Genomic DNA, 23,734 nt, shown 5'->3' on the forward strand with positions numbered 1-23,734 from the left:
AGATTGGTTTCGCTCCAAGCTGACAGGGTCTGCTTAAACGCTATAGGCAACTTAAACGATGAAGCTATAGCTATGATAGTGCCCGGTCGGATAATCTGGTCGATAATCGGACTCACTGGGTACGAACAGGTATGCATTAGTTTTACTATTCAACGACAAGAGCGCTGCAAGTAATTCAAGTTTTAAATTGGGTAGGTTAATTTACGGTAGTCAAATTCACGATGACATTCTAGAGATTTGTTTACAAGCCAGTTTTTGGAAACAAAATTTATTCTTGGTCATATAGACAGTTATATAGTGATTTCTCTGAAATTTTCAATACGTTCGGTATAATGAATATTAAAAACTAAAGTTTGAATTGAGATAGATACTATCGCTAAACTACTAATCCGCAAAAGTAGGCATCGAAATAAATCATCCATTTTCACAGATTTATCAAGCTTTTTTGCTACAGTGACTGATGAGGAAAGTAATGAAGCTCCGTATGTTGTGGAGAAAGTTTTAGATCGACGAATAACAGCCGCAGGAAAGATCGAGTATTATCTCAAGTGGAAGGGTTACACAGACGCGGACAACACCTGGGAACCAGAGGAAAATCTTGACTGCCCAGAGCTGATTGCAAAATACGAAGAAATACGCAGACAGAAAGAGTTCAAGGAAGCTAAGAAGAAATCTGCCAAAAAGAAACTGGAAGAAATCAATAAACCAAGAGGCTACGACCGTGGTCTCTTGCTTTATCGGATTGTGGGAGCTACTGATTGTGGTGGTGAACTCATGTTTCTGGTTCAATGGCATGGAACAGACGAGATGGACATACTGCCGGCTACCGTTGTCAACGAAAAGGACGCACAAATTGTAATTGAATATTACGAAGCAAAAAGCAAGGTTGTAGAAAAGGCTAAGGAACGAGCTAAATTTGCTGCATACGAAGAGGAACGTACCGAGACTATGGAAGAATGTCAAGACGCCATACCCGGAACAGAAATTCCAACCGCTGAGTTGGAACAGATGATAGACGTTTAGATAAGGAAATATATACTACATAAAATAAATGTATCTGTAAAATTAATGTGTATTGAACGTTCCATTCTCAAGTTTGTATATATTATACATATATCTACATATCTTATTCGTATGTTTTTTGGCTGTTTTCACAGAAAATGCTCGAACTAATCGATTTTATCACTATCGATTAAAATTTTCCCGAAAACACCATTTCTGAAGGCTTTTATCATGTGTTTAGCCGCTAGTTTGGTATCTGGTCGCACTAGCATTGTTCCATCGTAATTCCGTAACCGAATAGATCTGTTCAAATGTTGTGCACCAGTTATCAAAACTTCGGCTACATTATCGGACGGTTCTTTCAATCCCATTAGCTCCACATACTTGAAGTTATTCCGCTTGTTCATTAGATAAAGTAGATAGTCTGCTATCAATTCTTCTCCCACTAAATGATCTTGTAAACATGATACTAACGCCAAACGGAGACCCATTTCGTTATCGGCAATATTTGGTTTCAGAATACCCGGAGTATCTAACAAATAGACCAACGGGTCATCACATATTTTTATTTTGTTCAACACACTTCTAGTGATTCCAGCAACGGCCCCCACTTGAGAAGCCGCTCTCTTATTCAGATGCCGATTACGTAGAACGTTTATGAGAGATGATTTGCCTACGTTCGGAACTCCAATAATCATTATACAGTATTCCTTCTGATCGACTCTATTGTAACGGTTCGAAGCCAGTATAAGCTCCTGTGCTAAAGGCATTACCTTACGTATTCCGTCACAAGATCTGATAAAAAGCAGAACATTTTAACATTATCCTAGCAAAATTTTAACTTTATTTTACTTACTGATCCTTACAGTTTGTGAATAGCACATGTTTGGAATCATTTTCCTCTCGAAGAAGTCGATCAACTATCGCTCGTTGAGATCGCCTCTCGATCATATCTTTTTTGTTGAGTACTAAAACATGTGGTTTCACCCCACTAATTGTGTAACGAAACTCAGAATTGCGTCCTGAAAGCGGAATCCTAGCGTCATGAATTTCGATTACGCAGTCAACAAGTTTGAGTTTCTGCTGCATTTGCTTGATTCCTTTTCCCATGTGTCCCGGAAACCAGTTTAGCAATTCTCTATTTACAGTTGGAAAACTCGTCCTGAATCGATTCATTGTGGGACGGTTTTACTGCGAAGATATATTTTTGTTTGTTACTTACAAAGATACCAAAGTCGGCGATATTTACTAGGGCCAGGCCTTCAGTGAAGGCGGCAGCAAAACATACAAAATTACGAGATCAGATTTACGTTTTTGTTTTGATTTATCTTCCATGTGCTCTCAGAGAAATAAATGAACTGTGTTCATCACAACAGAATTACACACCGACGCAAATTTACTTCTGAATATCATAATAGAGATGTCCAGTAAAAAATCGAATATCTTCAGACAGTGTTGCAAAAGTCTGTAAATCCGTCAAAAAGTCTGTAGACTTTAATTTCTCGATAAGGTATGATACACAAAACTGACTTGGCGAGCAAAAAAAAAAGAGGACGAAAGTCTAAAAACACGATTTTCAGAAGTAAGCAACACACAATATCTGCAGACTTGGCATTTCTGTTTCCCAAGAACTTTTTGTCGCAAGTGTAGTCTTTCCAAAGATAAATAATAAAGACATGTACGTGCTTATAAATATTTTTAAAAAGTGTGGTTCGTTCCCGGTACCTTCTGAAATGACCGCACTCATCGCTTGGTGGAGCGCGAGATTAATTGCATTGTTATCATTTCAACCAAAGTGTGCCATAAAATCTCAATATATACAAATGAGCTACGGAATCGAAAAAGTTCTCACGGTTTGACATTTGCATTATGAATGTATGATGGGAACTCAGCAGTGCAACCAATGTATCAACATTGGCGCCAATTTCACGGAGCGAAAAAAAAAGATCGTGACTGTGATGTCTGGATATTCGTTTGTGGTCTTACCATTTTAGCACAAACATTCCTCTTATATATACAAGACCATAATTATAAAATGGCTAAAATTGTAATCACCGTTGTCAAAATATACAGCGATGAACCGACAAAACCGACGTTGATCACTTCTGTTGAAGTTTCTGTCACTTTTGGCTCAGATCTATCGGCCCATTGATCATCACGTCGTGCTATCACAAACGAATTTCCAGACATGACAGTCACGATCTTTTTTTGGCGCACATCTACGGTCCTCCGTGAAACTGGCACCAATGGTGAAAAATTGGTTTCACTGCTGAGTTCCCATCATACATTCATAATGCAAATGTCAAACCGTGAGAACCCTTTCGATTCGGTAGCTCATTTGTATATGTTGAGATTTTATGGCACACTTTGGTTGAAATGATAACAATTCAATTAATCTCGCGCTCCACCCAGCGGTGAGTGCGGTCATTTCAGAAGGTACCGGGAACGAACCACATTTTTCAAAAATATTTATAAGCACATACATGTCTTTATTATTTATCTTTGGTGCTATTGCGTCAATCTCCGATCCGTTCCAATGTTACGTTTAAAAATGTCATGCTAGTAAATTCTATACTTAAAGAGATGTGCAGAAATTTTGATCACAATGTATCTAATCCAAGTGTTAATGTGTTGGAGTAGCTGCTGGGCATTAGCTGATGTGGAGATTTCTAGCTGGCATGGAAAAGCAAAGCCTTGGTATTACATTCCTGTAGTGGAATTTGACCTTCTGTTTCAACAGACTTCGCAGCCGATTCAGAGTGTACAGAACCAGTGCATGGCTGATGCTACGATTCTACTGACACTATGAATCCTTCCAGGTCGGGGTTCGAACATACGACAACTGGTTTGTAAGACCAGCGCCCTATGCATTGAACTGCCAACGCGGCACTAGGCATGGAAGTTAATGCTCTATGGATGGGGTGGTGGTGTATGTTTTGGGTAAAAAACCCCAAAACCCCTCCCAGTTCGGTGTATATGTTTTTTTTTACAGATGTACCATTGTGATTGGTAATAAAAACCGTAAATACTATTTTCATTAGCGGCTCTTACACGAGTCATTAAAAATGTCATTACTAAAAAATAATATCATTTTAATGAATCTGTATGGTGCAGTAATGACGAGTTTTCTATCAAATTTGAAATACATCATTATTTAGTCATCATTAAAAATGACAAAAATTATTCTCGTTTTAGTGCCGCTATTTAATGATCCAATTTATAATGACAATAATTGCGATTGTAAAAATCCAATCACAAAGCATGTATCATGCAACATTCTTAAAATATATCACACTATATTGAATTTCATACACAGAAGTAACAGGAGCGTGGGGCGAAGTCAACATATACAGCAAATACACAAATAAGTGCTCAATCGCTACGCAGCTAAAATTTGCGCTTCTGTTATTTCTATATGTCAAATAGCAAATTGATGATAAATAGCATTTAATAGGGTTTAATCGAAATAATGCACGAGAGTAAATCAACCTTAGAATTAAAACAGTCTTTTGTTTCTATAATTAGTATTCAAAATGTTTTTTTTTCGCTGTAAGTAGCAGAAACTTTACGTCTGCTTAGCGGTTCAAATTGAACTGCCGAGTTTAGCACTAAGCAGTTCAATTTGAACTGCTCTGCCCTGATGAGTCAAAGACGAAACGTAAAAATAATAAAAACGGTTATGTGCCCTAGCACAAAATTTGGCTAACCTCTAAATGAATGAACTTGTTTTTTTTGCTCGATTGGTCCCGTCAAGGCCCCCCTAAGACCTTGATCCCGGGGGCACGTGGGGGGTCGTACTGCCCCTCTGTTAAAGCGATCCTGATACAAAGATACTTATTCATTATCTTTCCTCGCGGGTCTCTGTTGTATAGCTGTGAAAGATCATCCTCATCATGATCGATCCATCTTGCCCTCTACGTTCCTGTTTTCCTTATACCGGTCGGATCATTGTCGAGGAACATTTTAACCTAGTTGTTCTCTGACATTCTAGAAACATGTCTTGACCATTTTGACGAGGGTTGGTCCTCCCAGAAACTGATGCAGTTCATGATTCATCCGCACTCCGGCATAGATGGTTCACAACACATCTCGTTTAAACACACCCAGTGCACATTGATCCTCAACAAGTATTGTCCAGGACTCGTGTCCGTAGAGGATCACCAGTCTAATCAGAGTTTTGTAGATAGTTAACTTCGCACGACTTTCTCGATCAAAGCGTCCTGCGAAGTCCGAAGTAAGCACGATTTCCTGAAAAGATGCATGTCTGCATTTCTCTGCTGGTGTCATTATCGGCAGTCACCAGTGAGCCCAAGTACACGAACTCGTCGACCATTTCGATCTCATTAGCCCCAATCAGAACTCGTAATGGGGTGGCTGACATTATCTTCTCTCGAGCTCCTGTCTTTTATGTACTTTGTCTTTGACACATGGATGTCAAGTACGATGTGCTTGGCTTCAGCTTTTAATCCGATGTACGTATCTTCCACCTTTTCAAAGTTGCGTGCTACATTGTCAACAAAACCAATTAGTTGGACAGACTTTCTAAATATTGTGCCACTCGTGTATATTCTCGCTCTTCTTATCACACCCTCCAATGTTGAATAGCAGACACGAAGGGACTCGAGTTTATCTCCGAATTGTGTCGCAGCTTGGTCAAAATTAACTACTCAGAAAAAATAACTATCGAAATATCAAATTTTATCTAAAAGATATAATAACTCGTGAAATAGTTTACAGCCTAAATTGGCACTTTGTAGATATATTACTCAGAAGATTCCATTAAGCAATTTAAAGTCTCTGTTACTCACACCGAAGCAGAGTGCGCAGATCTATTCATATACGAAATTAGAATGTGTGCGAGCCGAAGTCAAAGCAAATACAAATTATAATACGGAATACTTCGACAAATATTTAAGGACACATTTTGCATCGTGCGGTACACTGTCATGATATACTGTCAGAGTGACAATGTACTTTAACGAGTTTTCTATAAAACTAGCAACGCTGAAGGGTAAGAACAAGTTCACCATAGTTACTATTTATTATAGTGAAAAATAAATAAACAAACAATTTTTATCTGATAATTAAGATCACAAGCGAAATGTAAGTTAAACAATAATCTAGAATGGTTTAGCCACCATGAATATAGGGCAACAGAGGTATTTTGGCCACTTCATATATTTTGGCCCACCTAACAAACTTTTTCGATTTTATCGGATTTTATCCATGTTAAGTAACCCATGTTGCATCAATTTGATGCCTATCATATTAAATTACCTATTGCGGAAGGGGTTTTCAAAGATTTCACAACATTTGGTGGATATTTGTACAAAGTGGGCCAAAATAAAATCGATCCTAAAGTGGACCAAAATACCTCTGTTACTGTTACTCAGCTGTATCGATATTTGTAGATTCGTGGGTGTTTGTGTTCATTTTTCATCTTTTGTGCTAGTGCGGGTGATATTTAGACTGATTGTTGCAGTTTAATCAAATACAAATTATAATACGGAATACTTCGACAAATTTTCAAGGACACATTTTGCATCGTGCGGTACACTGTCATGATACACTGTCAAAGTGACAATGTACTTTAACGAGTTTTCTATAAAACTAGCAACACTGAAGGGTAAGAACAAGTTCACCATAGTTATTGTTTATTATAGTGAAAAATAAATAAACAAACAGTTTTTATCTGATAATTAAGATCACAAGCGAAATGTAAGTTAAACAATAATCTAGAATGGTTTAGCCACCATGAATATACTACTAGCTGTATTGATATTTGTAGATTCGTGGGTGTTTGTGTTCATTTTTCATCTTTTGTGCTAGTGCCGGTGATATTTAGACTGATTGTTGCAGTTTAATACAGCAACGATAAACAGAAACAAACAAGTTTGTTTTGCACCGTAGCAACTAGCATAAAGCGTTGCCAGAAACGATCTCCTTCCACAATTTCAAACTATCGCAATGAAAGGGAGTAATTTGCTAGGCTTACTTGTTCAACGTGGAGTCGCCAAAGTACGGATGAAAATCCTTTCTTTTTGAAATTCTCAAATTTTCACCGCACTAACACGATACAACCTGTTCACTCGTTAAGAGTTTCACTGGAAGTTAGAATGAATGTTGACGGTTGACTTATTTGTTGTTATTGAAAACAATTTTTCTGCGTGTTGCATGTTTCATGCGAAAGTTTCCACCCTTCATTCATCGTACTGGTGTTGGATGAGTCATAGCAACTTGACAGATCTCGTGGAAAAATCAAAACAAAAATGACGTCAGCGTTCATTCTATTTTAGCACGCAACACGCATTTAGATTCATTGAATATCTCTCATGTAGTACAGTTTCATTGTGTTTGTGCAAGTATTAATTCGTTTTCTTCCTTTCTTGAACGATTCACGTTTGCGATGCAGTTTCTCTTCACATGTGTTCTCTTTTGATTTACAGATTTGATGACGAGCTAACAGGCTAAATGCGAGAGTAGAACTGCTTAGTGTGTTAGTGGAGCTTGTGGTATGCAGATGAAAATCATAGCAGTAGAATTCAGTTTTTACAGTGAGATAAAGAAAATAAGTGCGAAGGAAATCTTTATCTTCAGTAATTCACGAATTTTCACGGCTCGGTAGACGTGATACCGAATGTGATATCCGGAGACGTGTGGTGTATATTCGTTCCTAGCTGGAACCTTCTGGAACTGTTGGGATACTTGAACGGAGCCGACTTTTCGGTCCATCCCACGAAGCAAAGGGGCGTTTACGTGGTTCGTCGATTCGATTGTTGCATTTTACTGGGAGGATTACGAGACATCGGTGGCTGATACAGAGTGAAATCACGCAAAACTAGTTTTGCCTTTGAAAAGACCAAATCTTAACCGTGATCGGAACTGGTTACGTTGGACGGACTGAAAAAGAAAAATGGTGAGTAGCCATTGCTCCTGGTGGAACATCTCTATAGGAGATGGTCGATTAGTACAGTGCTGCCAGTACAATAGGTTATTCATAATAAGCTAATAATTAGCTCATGAATTATGCACTTCGCATTTGATTTGCGGACGACATTTGTCAATTTAGAAATCATCCATTTCCTGATATGATAATTTATAAGTTCGTCTAGCCTTTTCTCCCAAATAAAGTCTAGCCATAATCAATATTAGTCAAAACATCACACATTCTTTGCGTTTTTGTTTCGAAACTCGGCTCCTAGCAACTCCTAGCTGGAATAAATTGAAGCTGATTTCGTCTATTTGTTGAAATTCTTTTGAAACATGAAAACTACGTCTTGAAGAGAACCTAAGTATATCTAATTTATGATAACACTATGGAAATTATTGGGCGTGGCAACACTTTCTCATGACGGAGAAGAAGAGAAGGAAACGACACATTGAAAAAAAAAATGAAATCCTTCCGTTGTGTGTGCGCTGTTATCTTTCCCATTCACACACACACTTCGCTAATACTTGCATATACCTATTCGTAGTTTGGAACGTGTATTTTGTTTATTTTTTTATTTGACAGAAGAATCTGTTTTTTTACCGATAAAAATGTTAATTTTTACTGGTGATGACACATTATCTGTATGTGCAATCAAAGTCAAAATGATAAAATTATCATATCTGTTGCAAGGGTTAGGGGATTTTGTGATTGACGAAAACGAATCGGATCGGTCAAGGTTTTCATCTATACCTATTTGACATCATGATCGAGGACGACGTGTCGCGAATAGGCGACACGGTATGTACAGTGAGTTATTCAATATATTGTACTGCGCAGAATTATGTCACGGTGGAAAATTGTTGTGTTTACATGCTCGAAATTGTCGAATGCGAATATATGCTGTTTTTTCTATTTATTTTTAGGATACTCTAACCACTGACAGTGACCTTCAGCAGGCGGAGCTGTTGTCGATCGAGGCTCTGGTGAACGAGTTCTACCATCCGGGAACGTCCAATGTAAGGAAGCACACGATCGAAGGTCATCTGCAGCAGTTTCAGCGAATGCCACACGCCTGGCTTCTGTGTCTGCAAAACCTCAATCAGTTCAACAACCAATATTTTTGGTTCTTCAATGTATCGACCGTAGAGGTGACGATCAGCCAACGGTGGCTGTCGCTGGAGGAATCGCGAAGGAATCAGATCAGAGATGCGTTGTGGTCAACTTATGCGGGATTCTCGCAAGACATTCCGGGGCTGCAGCGCGATAAAATTGCCCAGCTGGTGGCTTTGGTTGGTAAACGGCAGTTTCCCGAAGAACACCCCGATTACATGAATCAGGTATGTAGGGCAGGAAAGTTGGTCCACATCCATTGAGCAATGTACATTGTTCGACGTACCAACCATATTTTTGAAGTCATTCTAGAGAGAAAAGTTATGCAGTTATTTAGATAGATTGTTTACGTGGGAACTGGGCTTTTTATAACGAACGCTTATTCCAACACGCTAGATCAATTTTCAGCCCATACATTATTCGCAATGTTTTTTGTCATATAAATATTGATAGCAACTAATGTAGTCCTTGTGGTAAAAAGCTCCTGTGATAAAAAATAGATTGAGCATCCAATTCTTATTCTTGATTTATTAAAACCAGATCAATTGTAGAGGTGTTTCTTACGGAAGAGGAACACGTTAGACTATTTGTTAATAAAACTGAAAAATTACCAGCAGTGAGTATTTTGAAGTAATTTTCCATTCCGGTTATTTCGCTTGATATTCCAATCTAAATACTTTGCATTTAAATTTTCTTTTATGAAAAATTTCGATCGTGAATTTTTGCAAATCGTCTTTAAAGAAATTTACTGTTTCATCAGTGTAGGATCAGACAAATATGCTCCTGCGATAAAAAATATTCCATGATTGGTTTCAATTTCGATTTCCAAGTTTTCGATAACTCTAGTGCGGAAAGAAGGTAAAATTCAATGTTTGCTTTTACGTTGCTCAAAAATGGCAACTTCTCCACCCAACCTTTCAAATCGATGAATCACATAATTTGCAGTAGCGTCTCGTGACAAAATTTACAAGTTGTGCACCGCTTATATGGTATGATATCAGAACCGTTTCAACGTTGCAACTGAGACAGCAATTTGTTTTCAACTGCCATAAGCATAAACCACTGAAGCCTCTCCTGAATGAGTGCATACAAGTTCTCACAGAGCCTATTTGACCAGTTGTGCAGTGCATGAGGTGCACATGAGGACGAGACGCCACTGATAATTTGGGTTGCTTTTCTATTTGACATTTGGTATAAGAAATGTTTCTGTCACAATAGCAAAATGATTTTTTTCAACGATGCATACAATAAGACCTTAACTCTAAGATGCCGAGGACATTTTCTAACAGTAAGACTAGGATAATTTTTTGAATTATATCAATGTTGTATTTGGTTCACGGTGACGTGTGCTGATCACCGCAATTCAAGTTTCCAATCGGCAATGCATGGGGATTGTCCAAATATTCAAACTGGACTCATTACAAGTAACCGTTTGAGACCACAAATAAATGTTTGCTGATAACGTAGTCAATAGAATTACTGTTCCTAGAGTGCCTTGAACCAGAGTGACGGCATCTCATCCGTAATACTGGCGACATCTCAAAACATTCAATTCGAAATGTTAGAAGTTTCGTTAGCGTTACATTGTATTTGACAGGTCATGTGCTTTGTTACGTTAAGACGATAAGTCTCAAATTTCAGATAGTTGTTCTTTTAGGAAAATCATTTGACTTTCCATTATGTTCCGTATGGCAACGTCGTTAAAAGAAACGAATGACTTTTTAGGAGTGTTAGTTTTATGTACATTTCTACCCATAACAGAGATGTACGTGACATCAGATTAACAAGCTGAATTGGAAGGTGCAACTGCGGTTTGCATTGAAAAAAATAGAATGTGGCAGTAAAATGTAGAATCTGTAGTTTCCTTCATTGATCAGACGTCTTTCGAATGAGAATTACCACCATTCCCACAGCGTATGCCCGTATGGCAATTTCCTGTACCATTATCGAAACCTTGATAACGACGGCGTTGCGTTAAGTTTGCAGTATCATTATGTTGTTTCAGACCCGTACCCAGGATTTCGTTTGGGGAGGGGCTCACAGATAAAAAATAAACATCTAACTGTTGATTCTGTATGTAACACATGGATCAATAAGTCTCGAGACTAACAATGGAAACAGCATTTTTTTTCCAAAATTTTTCTTTATTCATCAACATAATCACCTTTTAGGGTGATACAATGGTTCCAACGTTTTTCCAATTTTTCAATACCATGTTTATAAAAAAATTATCTTTCGCTTCAAAATAAGCTTCAGTTTCAGCGATGACCTCCTCATTTGAGCCAAATCTTTTTCCCTGGAGCGTTTTTTTAAGATCAGCAAAGAACCAGTAGTCACTGGGGGCTAAATCTGGCGAGTATGGGGGTGGGGAAGCAGATCAAAGCCCAATTCGTTCAATTTCGCCATTGTTTTCATCGACTTGTGGTAGGGTGCAATGTCTTGATGAAAAAGGATTTTTTTCTCTGCATGTGTGGTCGTTTTTTTGCGATTTCCTCCTTCAAACGCATCAGTAAGTCAATATAATAATCACTGTTGATTGATTTACCTTTTTCGAGGTAGTCAATGAAATTCACGCCATGCGTATCCCAAAAAACTGACGCCATGACTTTGCCAGCTGACTGCTGCGTTTTCGGACTCTTCGGACGGCTTTCACCAGTTGTGTGCCACTCAGATGACTGCCGCTTCGACTCTGGAGTGTAGTGATGTATCCATGTTTCGTCCATGGTCACGTAACGACGCAAGAAATCTTTTTTGTTGCGAGTAAATAGCGATAAACTGCTTTCTGAATCATCGACTCGTTGCTGTTTTTGTACCATCGAAAGCAATCGCGGCACCCACTTGGAAAAAACCTTTTTCATGCTCAATTTTTCATGAAGGATAGTAAATATACTTCCATATGATATCCATATGATATTAGTCTCATAGTCCGGATTTGACTTCCGGTTTCTAAATTACAGATTAATGAGTGTTAAATAATCCAATTTCAAGAGTGTGCTTTTATTAGTAAAGGTGTAAAACGGGCAAATACTGTTTGCCTTTCTCATATAGAAAGGTTAATCACTGTGAAAATCGACTTTTGAACTACTACTTTGGGACTATAGTGCACAGTTTCTGTTTCCGAACGCACCGGTAACAGTGAAGAAAAGATCTAAAAACGGAACTCATTTCGATTTAGCAGCAAATTCACATGATTTTCACAAATCATGATTCAAATTAAAGCCCTCAGTGTCTTAAAAGATACTGTGCAATTTTACCCATATCCGACTTCCGGTTCCGAAATTATAGTGCAATGAGTATCAAAATTTTCAAACTGTCATACAAAATGATGCAAAATCGGTACGCATCGGTACGTGCTGGTAGGAAAGAAGAAGAAAACGAACCCGTCTGGCACACAGCGTGCTTTGTTCAATTTTGTATAGCGTGCAGGGTTGCCACATTAAAATCTATATTAAGTTGACATTACTGTTTACAGTTTAAAAAGGTGATAGTAGTTTATACCAAAGAAAGTTTTTGATCATTACACCACTAGGTGGATTAAAAAGTTTTTTTTTAATAAACTCTTCCAGTTTGCAAATTTTGTTGATTATTCGTCGAACAAATATAACGGTTTCGGAATTTCAAAATAGAAAATCACATCGATTTCTTAGAGACAGCTAAACCGAATTTAATGAACTTATATGATCCTATTAAATTTCATAGAGATCCATCTTCCGGGAATTCTAGTGAAAAACCGGGAAAATATCACTTGCCCAAATATGAGTAATTATATTTAGCATCATGATTTATTTTATTCAATAAGTGAAACGCTCATCCTACAAAAAAAGAATAATTGGGATGTTTCTGTTGGATTTCTGTTAAGTTTTAGAATAAGTGTTCAACACACTTGCGAAATTCTTAACAAAGTTTAAAGATAACGTCAGGAAAATTTCAAAGTTGTTAAAATTTCTTAGGAGTCTTCATGATTTTAAGTTTGATAATGATTGCCCTCATCTTGTGACCAGTGATATCAAATCTGTTGATTTCTTATGAAGTGTTGCTGATATATTTTGTTGTAGACTTTTCTGCAGACTTTTGAAACTCGAGTTTTCCACAGACTCTCGTCAAAATTTACAGACCAGTTTGGTGTTTCATACTTTATAGAGAAATGAGAGCCTGCTGACATTTTTTTTTGGATTTACAGACTTTTGCAACCCTGTTTGGAGGTATTTCAAAATTTTACCTGACATCAATCTTATTCACCGTTTTCTTTTCATTGCATTTCATTCTTTGAATGCTGAAATTGGTTTTGAGGACCAATATAGATTCTTAGAAAGATTTAGAACATGGTTTGATTCGTTCAGTGATTCTATGTTTAAGTTTCTTTTAAAATTCTTCAATTATTCCATAGTAGGATCACAAGAACGTTGATATTAATATAGATGAAGGAGAATTGATATTAGTTTGAGGATTCGGAACTGATAGACTCCTAACTTCAATAATGTAATGATTTATGGGGTTACACCAACTTAGCAAAAAAAAAAACAGAGGACTTTTCTGGGGAATTATTTTGGGATCCAAAAAATGGAGTAATCCGAATTTTCTATAAAGCACTTTTTAATATGTTATATGTATATTAATTGATTTTCTGTAACATGGTTGCCTTTTGAAAATAAAACCGCTTTTTTTCATTACAATTGTTCATGAAAAAATATTCACAAATTTAAAAAACTAACTATCGAGAATATTCTGTAAAATTTTTGAATCGATTGGTCAAGATTTACTTGACTTATGTTTCCGGTCGTCAAAATGCAGCACTTTCCCGGAAATGCCGCCAACCGCCATTTTATTTTTCAATTTTAAAAACTGATCATCATTTTGTACTTAAATATACATATTAAAAAGTAATTTATACAAAATTCGGATTACTCCATTTTTTGGATCCCAAAATAATTCCCCGAAAAAAGTTCTTCTCTTTTTTTTTTTTCTACAGTGGTGTAATAAAAAATCTTAAATCTTATGTCGTTTTCGTTTTTAAATTGCACTACACTGGTGTAGCGAAAGCTGCACTGAAACCGTTCGTTTTTACCAATTGCACTACACCAGTGCTACACTTTTTCTGCACCGATACCACTGGTGTAGCACTCATCAAAAGTTTGGTGTAGCCCTGCGCAATGGAATCGTTTATTGTAGTCAATGGTTACTGTTTATGTTTTCGTCATTTTTGTTCGTTTATTCATGCCTCAGTGTAGCACTGCACCGGTGTAGTGCAAATTAAAAACGAAAACGCCATTAAATAATGTATAGCTGTATTCATATTTCCCAAAACAATTTCATGGTTCATATCAGGGCCGCTTTTACAGAGGGGGCACGTGTCCCCGGGTCCAATGTCTTAGGAGCCCTTGACGGGACCAATCGAGCAAAAAAAAAAACAAGTTCATTCAGTTAGTTAGGGGCACACAAATAAATTTTGCCCTCTGATCCGTTAATATGTAAAAGCGGCGTTGGTTCACATTGCTTTTGATATGATATCTGTATCCTAGCAGATTAATTCTAAGGTGGTAAAATATATAACTAATTGAATTAATCATTGCTTAATTCGCCTGAATGTTGTTGGTAGATGATCTGAATCAAAGTCAGTTTGAGTAATTAAATTACTAAAAATGTGACATTGATCTTTTAGAACTAAATCAAATATAGAAGGATTTCTCATAGAAGATAAATTAGTTGAGCTGTTTGGAAATAAAACTGGCTAAAAACCAACGGAGAGTTCATCATGAACTCGTAGTTTCTGATTATTTTTCTGGTTACTCCACGAGAGATGTTTAGCATTTAGAATCCTACTAGGCAAAATAGATCGATATCGTGTGCGCTTATTTATTTGCTCATCAACGCATTGAAATCGTAAACATGCTCCATTCAAACAATGGTATCTTAGGTACAGTGTAGGTGATTGCCGAAAATTTGACAGAAGCTGCCAGTGCAGTAAAACTTCATTCAATTCAATTGAAACTGAATGTGGAACACATTGACGATCTCTCCACTGCAGTAAACTTCACTCTCTGACACACACAATGTTTGCAGACGGCCCGAACGAGCAGCATTCAGTTCATCACTCGTTTATCTTCAATCGAGACTCAGTTTAATTACCGTCAGTTGATCTCTTGAAGTAACAAAATATCTCTTTCAATAGTGTGAGAGCGGCCTTCAAATGAGGTTCACGTAAACATTCGAATTGGTTCAAGATAATAGATGAAAGACTAATCAGATAGCTGAAATATCAATCACAGAATACACATAAATTAATTGTTTCCTCCTTCAGTTTTCATTTTTAATACTTTACTCCATTCATAATTCTATTCGTTCGAACTTGCTTACTACCAAGAGTGAAGGCAATGAAGGAGCTACACTACTTGGCATTCGAAACTGAGCAAGCAAAACTTCAAATGACTAGGTACGATTAATCAACTGACGATGAATTCCGGGAGCTTCACTTGAAAATGGCAGCAAAAGTTAAATGAATTAGGATATGCTGACGGTCAGCGGCCATATATTTCATTTTCATCTTATATTATTCGATTGAAAATGAAATTTTACCGCACTGGAAGCTGCTATATTGCTATCTATATTGTATACAACATTTTCAATCCGTTAGTAGATGCTACAAGAACTCGAGTCTCTCAATGCATGAACCGTGAGAGAATTTTGCTACATTTGTTCGCTCCACTTCATACTCTGAGTATTTCACGCATTTAAAAAAAAATTTACAGTCTGATAATGATCGTTGCTGTGTGGAATTTCCCAAGAGAGAATCGCAAGTTTACAATTATCGCAGAAAATCAAATCGATGATTCAACTTGATGATTGTCATACTAGGTTGCAATATTTCAAAACCCTTGTGTGGAGCATTCACAGACATTTTCATAGACACAACTTGTATAAAGGTTATATGCACATATTTAGAATAAGCGGCAATAGTAAAATGATTCTATCGCAATTATCAACTGCCTGTATAGAATCGGATCGCGAAACAAGAATAAGCGACTAGGGATGTCGTAATATCGATCGATTAATCGAGTAATCGATTAATAACCCAGGTAATCGAATAAATCTCAATCGATTAGTTTCAAACTTATACTCGATTATTAAATAATCGAGAGGATCCCCACATCAACGCGCTAACCTTTTATTCTCAGAAATGTCATCGAGTGAAATTCGCTCTCGTACTGGTGTCGATTCTATGTTAAATGTTGTTGCGATGATTTCCGTTTCTCTTTGATGGCACTGATTCAATCGTGTGAAGAGTTGCCAGTGAACGTTTGATACGATTAAAGCCATCCTTGCTTAGGTATATGTAATTTAATTTATTACACGAGAATTTACAGGGTTGTTACGGTCGCGCGAATTTCGCGGTTTTCGCGAATTTCGCGATTTTCGCGGATTTAGCGCGGTTTCTGCTGAGATTTTGATGCTATGGCGCGGATTTCGCGCGAATTAAAAAAAATCATTCCATGTTTGTGAATCATTCGTTCGAATAAAAAAAGTTCTTTGTAAATTTTTGAAGCTTGTGAATTTTATGAAACCCTAAAAATTTAAAGATGGGCGAACGTTTCAGCAACTGGTCGAGCTGGCCGAATTGGTGAACTTTCACCTTGATAAAACCAAAATTTACTAGAAGGCGGTTCTAGAAAATGTTCAGTGGACAAAATTTAGATTTCATGCTTTTCGAACTCGAGTGATACAAGTTGCTATTTCAACAGAGATGTTACCAGGAATTACAAAATTTTTCGATATATGTGATTGCGTTTTCCCATTCCAATGCAGAAATCGAAAGATTTTCGCACTCAAGGATATTGATGTCTGATGGAAGATATCGTCTCAGTGAAAACATATTCAATAATGCAAAGAACGTAATAAATGAAATGCTATTCTTCAAAAATATGGTCACAAAGTTTGAGTATGATAAAAATCGCATTCTTAAAGCAAAATTGGCACGACAGGCTTACGAAGCGAAGTCTGACAAGAAAAGAAACGAAGAATTTCTGGGATTCCATCCGTGGTGATAGGAAATTGTTCTAATAGTTTGTTGGTTCTACTATCCAACATTTACAATTGTTCTTTGCGCTCTGCAATTTTTCCTGAAATATGGAAGAAATCCTATGTGAACAAGGGTATAGTATTCCAATCTGTGGAATTGATGCTTCCTTCCCCAAATTTAGTAACCTACACTTCCTTCATCATATCTTCTTTACAACCACGACTACAAGTAGATTCTATATACATCGATTTCGCTGCTGTGTTCGACAAAATCAATCATCACATAACGATCTCCAAGTCAATCTACTTGAAACCGGGATTAAACGGATCATTTTTTAATTCGCTTCGATCATATTCAACTGGTAATGAAATGATAGTGGAAATAGGTGCCTGTACAACCTCACCATTTGCTGTTACCTCTGGAGTTTCTCAAGGAAGTCACCTTGGACAGTTATTAATTTTATTGTATCTCAACGATCTAAAGTAGCAAAAATTCTGTATTCAAGTCCGACTATAATATTTCACAAACTGTTCTCGAACGCGCATCGTTTGTTAAGGACCTGGGTGTTCTGAAATCCAAGTTAAATTTTAAAGAGCACATAGAGCTTACTATGTTCTAAACCTCTAAGCTATTAGGATTCATTATTCGCGTTACTATAAAAATCTCTGATGTACATTGCTTGTAAGCTCCGTAGTGCTCTTTAGTTCACTCAACTCGAATATACTTCGATTATCTGGTCACCTTATTACTAAAACGATATCCAACGCATTGGAGCGATTCAACGCAAATTTGTCCGATTAGCTCTCCGACGTATTCCATGAATATATCCATTAAACTTACCGAGTTACCGTGACCGCTGCAAACTGATTGGTCTCGATTTATTATTTGTTCATCGAGATTTTTGTAAGGCTAGTTTTGCGGCAGACCTACTTCAGTCGTAGATCGATTGCTCAGAGTAATTGCAATCGTTACAATTAGACATTCGTCGTCGTAATCTTCGATTCTATTTTTTTCTTCGAATTCCCTATGTTATGGATATAACGAGTCTATTGGTAGCATGTGACGCATATTTAACAAATGTTTCAATTCTTTCGACTTTCACTTATCACGTAATGTTATCAGGAAATCGTTCCTCATGTTATTGTTTCATTTGATTTAGTTGCTATAGAAGCACTAGATTTAAGGAAAACGTATTATTTGTAGGATTCTAATCTATTGATGCAAAAGATGAGAAAGTTTTAGTGGACTTTTTCCTGGTCCAAATAAAATAGCAAAAGATAAGGAGGAAAAGCAAGACATTTAGAGTAAAATCTGACAACAGAAGAATGCTCTATTATAATTGAAACTGAAAATAAAAAGAGTAAATCATGTCATCCTGATGTGGTCTACCTTAAAATTCTTCTTACCAAGAAGGAAATGCTTGCCGAGCAAGATGTTGAAGCAAAAAAAAATTGTCTTCGCTGAAATCTGTTTAACTTCTTTCAATATCACAATTGTAAGCATTTTTATTTTTTATTAATTAACTAAGAACATCGAAAAAGATGGAAAATAAAATCGAAATCGTTTTAATGGGGTTTCTCGAAGTGACGTGTTGTATGCGGACTAATTTATTGTGTATCTATGACAAACTTATGCAGATTTTTTAATTTAATTTAAGTGAATTTTCAAGTTCTGCGGAAATTATCACCTGCATAAAAATAGTTGTCTAACACTTCACTCGAACATTGCGCGTTTCAGTTTTCAATTTCGCGCGGATTTAGCGCGTTTTAGTTTTTGACTTCGCGCGGATTTCGCGCGTTTTGATTTTGAAATTTTTCGTAACAACCCTGAATTTAAAATGTTTTGTCTGTTAATAACTGGTTGTATGGTTTCCATCAAGCTCAGAGCACGACAACTCATCTGAGGGTATAAATTGAACATTGTGTTAGCTTCACTGTGCCATCATGCCGTTTATAATTTTCCCGTCGTACTAAGATTTCCACTTTCACTATTATGATGTTCTTTTTTAGACATGGGATATCTGTTCAAACCTTGAGTTAAAGAAATATTAAATACCGTTTGACCGTTTATTATAGTTCTGAAAAGGACCATTTGGTTTCGGAGGATTGTGTTTGTGTTCTAGGAAGTAGGGCGGCAGCTTAAGACAGTTTCCTAAATAAGTTGTTTGCGTTACTTTTGGGGTCCTGAAAAGGACTATTATTACTATTAGACTATTGAATTCCAGGAAGTAGAACGCCAGTCCGGATTTCCAGATAGCCTCGAAATGGACAGATTAGTTCGAAAAATAATGCGTTGAAAAAACCCTGTTATAATCGAAGCAACTTTAGGTAGCCTGAAAAAAAATTTAGAAGCCATTTTCGTGGGCCGACTATTCACCACCACTCCCCTCCTATTGTAGTTCGTTGTCTCTAATCCACGAGAAATTGATCGTTTTCCTAATTACTTTGCCTTATATTACAGGTGCTGGAACTGCTCAAAAGTAAATTCACCCTCGGTATAACGTTACTTCGAGCAACATCGGATGAAATCACCAGCACGAAAGCGGACATCACAAGCGAACGGCAGAAGTATCTGACCTACTGTGTCTCGATGTACCTCCCGTCGGTGTTCGATATATTGGAAAAATATGCTGAACTGTGTATCACCCGGACCACCAACTGTAAAAATGGGATAAGCTTGGCTCATCTTCCGGCGCCTTTTGGAGAGGATTCCCGTTTGGAACAGGCAACAACGGATTTGCTGATATGTGTACAACAAATCTTCTCCTGGGCCCCGCTGGACAACATCACATCGCCAAAGTTCTTCCAAAGTCTTTTTATGCTGGCACTTTGGAACAATTCCTACAAAGATATTTCCATATCAGCACTGACTACCATTTCGGAGTTATTCTATCGCCAGAAACCGTTGCCTCAACCGACAGTAATTGCCACCGGTGTGCTCGATTTGCTGCAGCCTTCAAATATGTCTATATTGTTGAAGTTGTCCAACGAGCTGTACCAGGATAAACTGACCGAACTGCTGCGGTTGTTCACTACGCAGCAGTGGGCAAAGTGGAGCAAAGATCCACATTTTCCAGCCATGAGCTACTTGAATGCTCTGTTTCAGTACACATTTTTCGGATTTGGGGCACTAGCGTTCACTGAGCGACTTGCTATTTGGACTCCGATCATACAAGGTATAGTTCCGGGTGAGAATGGCCTCGCCAATAAGCACATTGATAAGCTGGTTGCACTGGCCTCCGGGACGGTGAAACGGATGTTGTTCCAGTACGATTACGATCAGCTGTTAGATATGTTCGATAACGAGGAGTTGGACGACGAGGTGAGGATGATTTTTGTTGTATTTTCATCGTTTCAAAAAATGAATTTTATCGCATTTTCAGAACGAAACAGAACTGCAACATTTCTTCAATCAATGCATCGATACAATTGCACTGATTGCCGAAGTCGATCCGACTCGAGTGTACGATGCAGTATTTGGAGAGTTTTCATCCAACGCCAGTAGCCCGTATGCCGAGGTGCTCTCAACGGTTGGTTTGCTACGGAATGGTGTCAATCTAAACACACCGCCATCAATCCCGCTGGATGAGGATGAACGCAGTGGGTTACGTTGCAAGTTCCGTGATTTCATTTCCCTGTGCCAAATAATTACCCGGATTAGTCCGGCGTTACACGAACGGTCTGAACGAATGAGCATTTCAATCTTATGTTTGATTCGATCGTTGATCAAATTGGTCGATCTAGTTTCCAGTGCTACGGGAGATCCATTGGAATATTTTTTCGCTCATTCGAGCTCGCTGGCCGGTGAACTTGCAGAAGTATTCGGTCAAACTCTAATCACACTGCGGAGTCTTCTGCTCGTAGCGCACATTCCAATAGAGGAGGACGAAATGATAGATTTTGTGGGAAGCATTCCGAGGTTCCTGTTGCCTGTGCAGAAAGTCAAGCGAGACCAGCTGAAAACGTTGTCCAGTGCAGCTGCCCAGCTTCTTCTAAGTGTCAGCGGCAATTTGCGACCGAAATACCTCGTACAATTCATAAAACCATTGGTCCACAGTGACCTACGCCATCTGGAGCGACCGACGGCGCTTATCGTGCGACGAGCTATATGCAATTGCTTCGTTCTGCCATGGGCTAGATGCTCTACTGAAGAACAAAACTTCGAGGGACGGGGAGCGCTTCTTCAGGAATATATTGCATTTATTGCTGGTGATTTGACTAGGTTAGATTTGGGGCATAGCTTCGGTACTATCGATTCCGCATTGGATTACGGTCAAGAGGAGAAGATCGTTTCGGTTGCCACCTCCGTTCTGACTACGCTGCGAGATCTGCTGGATTTCTATCAGGAGCAAAGTAGTTCCGTCAAGCAGATGCTAGCTACCGCTTATAGACCTGTGATAGAGAAAACTCTCACCATTTATAGTGCTGCCAACAGTAGAAATTGTTTGCTAATTGAGCAAATTTTCGATTTCTCTTTAGGAATCATTCGAACGCTACAGATTCAGCTTGGTCAAATGTTTCTCAAAAGCATAATCCAACTTTTCCTGGAGAAAACCAAAGCTGAACAAATCACCACACAGCGGTACCGTTCGTTAAACATTCTGCTGAAAATTTTTCTGCTCATCGTGGAACAGCCGGGACATGCATCGTTGCTACCCGACATTCTAACCTTCTCGATCGAACACGTACTACCGTTAGTTTTTTGTCCCGATCACACAAGTAAGAGCGAACAGAGTGATCACGCCGATTTCAGTTTGTCACTGTACATGCTGTTCAATGGAATTCTGCTACAACGTTGGCAATACTTTTACAAATCTAGCGTACTAAAGCAAATATCCCACACTGCCACAGGTGAGATCGTGCAGCATCAGTCAACGTTGGAACACTCCGACCAATTTGCTGCCATAATGAATGCATACGGACAGGCGATTGTATGCTCGAACGATCCTCACATCACACGTGCCACGCTTCAGTCCCTACAGGTACTGAACGAAAGATGGAAATTGTACCAGAGGGAATTCTTTTGCAATAACCTACTGCAATCGTTCGAGGCGGCCATCATCAAGGCTCTGGTCGCACCGGAGGGTATCTTGCACTACGATCTCTTCCTGGCCGTTCTGTACAGTATGGGTGAAGTAGGGATGAAACGGTTACATGAAACCTTTATCGGGATCGGGTTTTCGGCCGATTCACTACAGGTGGAGGAAGTCTGCATGGCAACGGTAAGCGAGAATAATTTCGATCTTCTATCTGCTTGATCAATTGAATATTTTTGACATTTTGTTTGTTTCTTCATAGGACTATCCTACATTCGCGCATCGAATGAATCAGCTTGTGCAAGATACCAAATGTGGACAGCTGAATGAGTTAGTTTAATCGAACCGGTGCACGAATCCACATCATCAACCATCAGGGAGCAGTCGAAATCAAACAAACATCGGTCTCAGTACTTTTCACTATCAATTTACTTTCTACATTCACTCACACCCAAACACACACACCACACCCTTTCTCCAGCTTGCGTTTCGATCGTCTCAAATGGTCTCAAAACACACTGACCCAAATCAGATTTGCAGGATTCGGTTGAAACGCGTGGGGCAGAACTGAAATTCACGATAATTCCATATGTCACTAACACTAGAACCTAGTAAAAAGGAAATAAGCAACCAACGAGTTGAGGTAGGATAATCAAATTTTAAATATACCGCACAACAAGTACGCCAGAGTCGCTTTTGGTGAGCTGTTTACACATCGTTAAGAATGTGATTGCGGGCCAGCAGAACCAACCTAGTGAAGAACGTCTTCTACCTTTTTGTCGGTAGGTCAAATTCAACTCGAATCGGACAAAATATCGCGTCTCTTTATTTTAGAGTTATGCTTTTAGTTTGTTATATATATTGTCAAGAAAATCAGGTATAATTTTTGCTTTACAACAGAGCAAAATCAGCTGAATCGCTGTTACAGCTCCTATGAAATCTAAGTCGTAAATTATCTCGTAAGGGTTTTATTTTATAATCAATTGTAACATGTGATATTGAAAATGAATAGATTTTTATGAAATTTTGCTGTCTACTTGGAAGGCCATTTATTTTCTTCTTTTCGTACGAATTCTAACTACACTATACTTTGCCTTTATGTGTTTTAATTCATATTAATGTTTCGTGACTTCTGTTATATTTTATTATCCTATATCAATTGAAATTGAATTCCGTTTCTTTGAAGTAACATGATATATTATTAAAGGAGGTAGTATTATAAATATGGTTTCCTATAAAAATGTACGCCCGATAGAGTGTTTAGTTATATATACAATTATTAAAACTATTTTCCATCAAGATAATTTCCAGGAAATATATAGGATATAGTGAAACAATAATAAAAAATTAAGCTGCATAAATAATAATCGATAATGTCAAAAATATCACATCATCATCATCATCTTCTTCAATGCATTCATGAGCACATTCAACCATCCGTTTCCATTAAAATTGGAGTTGTCTTGCAACAGTAAAAAAGGTACTCACCAATTCATCACCTTCCCGTCACTCACATATTGGTCGCGATTACAATCGAAGAAGTCGAGAATGGCACACATACGTTTTGTTTTCAACTTGGGTTCGTCGCTTCATGTGGAAAAAAATTCGACCAGTTGCGAGAAAGAAAAGTGTTCGTGCTGTT

The 23,734-nt window shown here is 37.9% G+C and overlaps 3 protein-coding genes across 8 annotated transcripts; 2 read left to right on the forward strand and 1 right to left on the reverse strand.

Moving 5' to 3' along the window:
• The first annotated feature begins 225 nt into the window (after nucleotides 1–225).
• Nucleotides 226–1,069, forward strand: LOC131425436 (chromobox protein homolog 3-like). Its single transcript, XM_058587357.1, has 2 exons — nucleotides 226–397; nucleotides 455–1,069. Coding segments are annotated over exons 1-2 (570 nt in total). The 5' UTR covers nucleotides 226–396; the 3' UTR covers nucleotides 1,024–1,069.
• LOC131425435 (mitochondrial GTPase 1) lies at nucleotides 1,065–2,387 on the reverse strand. Of its 4 annotated transcripts, none has more exons than XM_058587353.1 (3): nucleotides 2,252–2,387; nucleotides 1,859–2,193; nucleotides 1,065–1,797 (listed from the first exon to the last, which is right to left on the reverse strand). In XM_058587353.1, the coding sequence occupies exons 2-3, from the start codon at nucleotides 2,176–2,178 to the stop codon at nucleotides 1,170–1,172; spliced, it is 948 nt and encodes a 315-aa protein (XP_058443336.1). In that variant the 5' UTR covers nucleotides 2,179–2,193; nucleotides 2,252–2,387; the 3' UTR covers nucleotides 1,065–1,169. The 4 variants fall into 4 exon arrangements, with proteins under 4 accessions (XP_058443336.1, XP_058443337.1, XP_058443339.1 ...); XM_058587354.1 differs by having other exon boundaries at nucleotides 2,313–2,352; XM_058587356.1 differs by having other exon boundaries at nucleotides 1,859–2,164; nucleotides 2,225–2,330.
• A 5,021-nt stretch (nucleotides 2,388–7,408) lies between these two features.
• LOC131425437 (exportin-6-A) lies at nucleotides 7,409–22,803 on the forward strand. Of its 3 annotated transcripts, none has more exons than XM_058587360.1 (5): nucleotides 7,409–7,918; nucleotides 8,857–9,270; nucleotides 19,518–20,378; nucleotides 20,440–22,278; nucleotides 22,355–22,803. In XM_058587360.1, exons 1-5 carry the CDS (start codon nucleotides 7,916–7,918, stop codon nucleotides 22,430–22,432), a joined length of 3,195 nt encoding a protein of 1,064 aa, XP_058443343.1. In that variant the 5' UTR covers nucleotides 7,409–7,915; the 3' UTR covers nucleotides 22,433–22,803. The 3 variants fall into 3 exon arrangements, with proteins under 3 accessions (XP_058443343.1, XP_058443341.1, XP_058443342.1); XM_058587358.1 differs by lacking the exon at nucleotides 7,409–7,918 and adding an exon at nucleotides 8,564–8,740; XM_058587359.1 differs by lacking the exon at nucleotides 7,409–7,918 and adding an exon at nucleotides 8,564–8,731.
• The last annotated feature ends 931 nt before the right edge of the window (nucleotides 22,804–23,734 follow it).

The sequence above is a fragment of the Malaya genurostris genome, chromosome 1 (genome assembly GCF_030247185.1).
Source record: "Malaya genurostris strain Urasoe2022 chromosome 1, Malgen_1.1, whole genome shotgun sequence".
Taxonomy (NCBI): domain Eukaryota; kingdom Metazoa; phylum Arthropoda; class Insecta; order Diptera; family Culicidae; genus Malaya; species Malaya genurostris.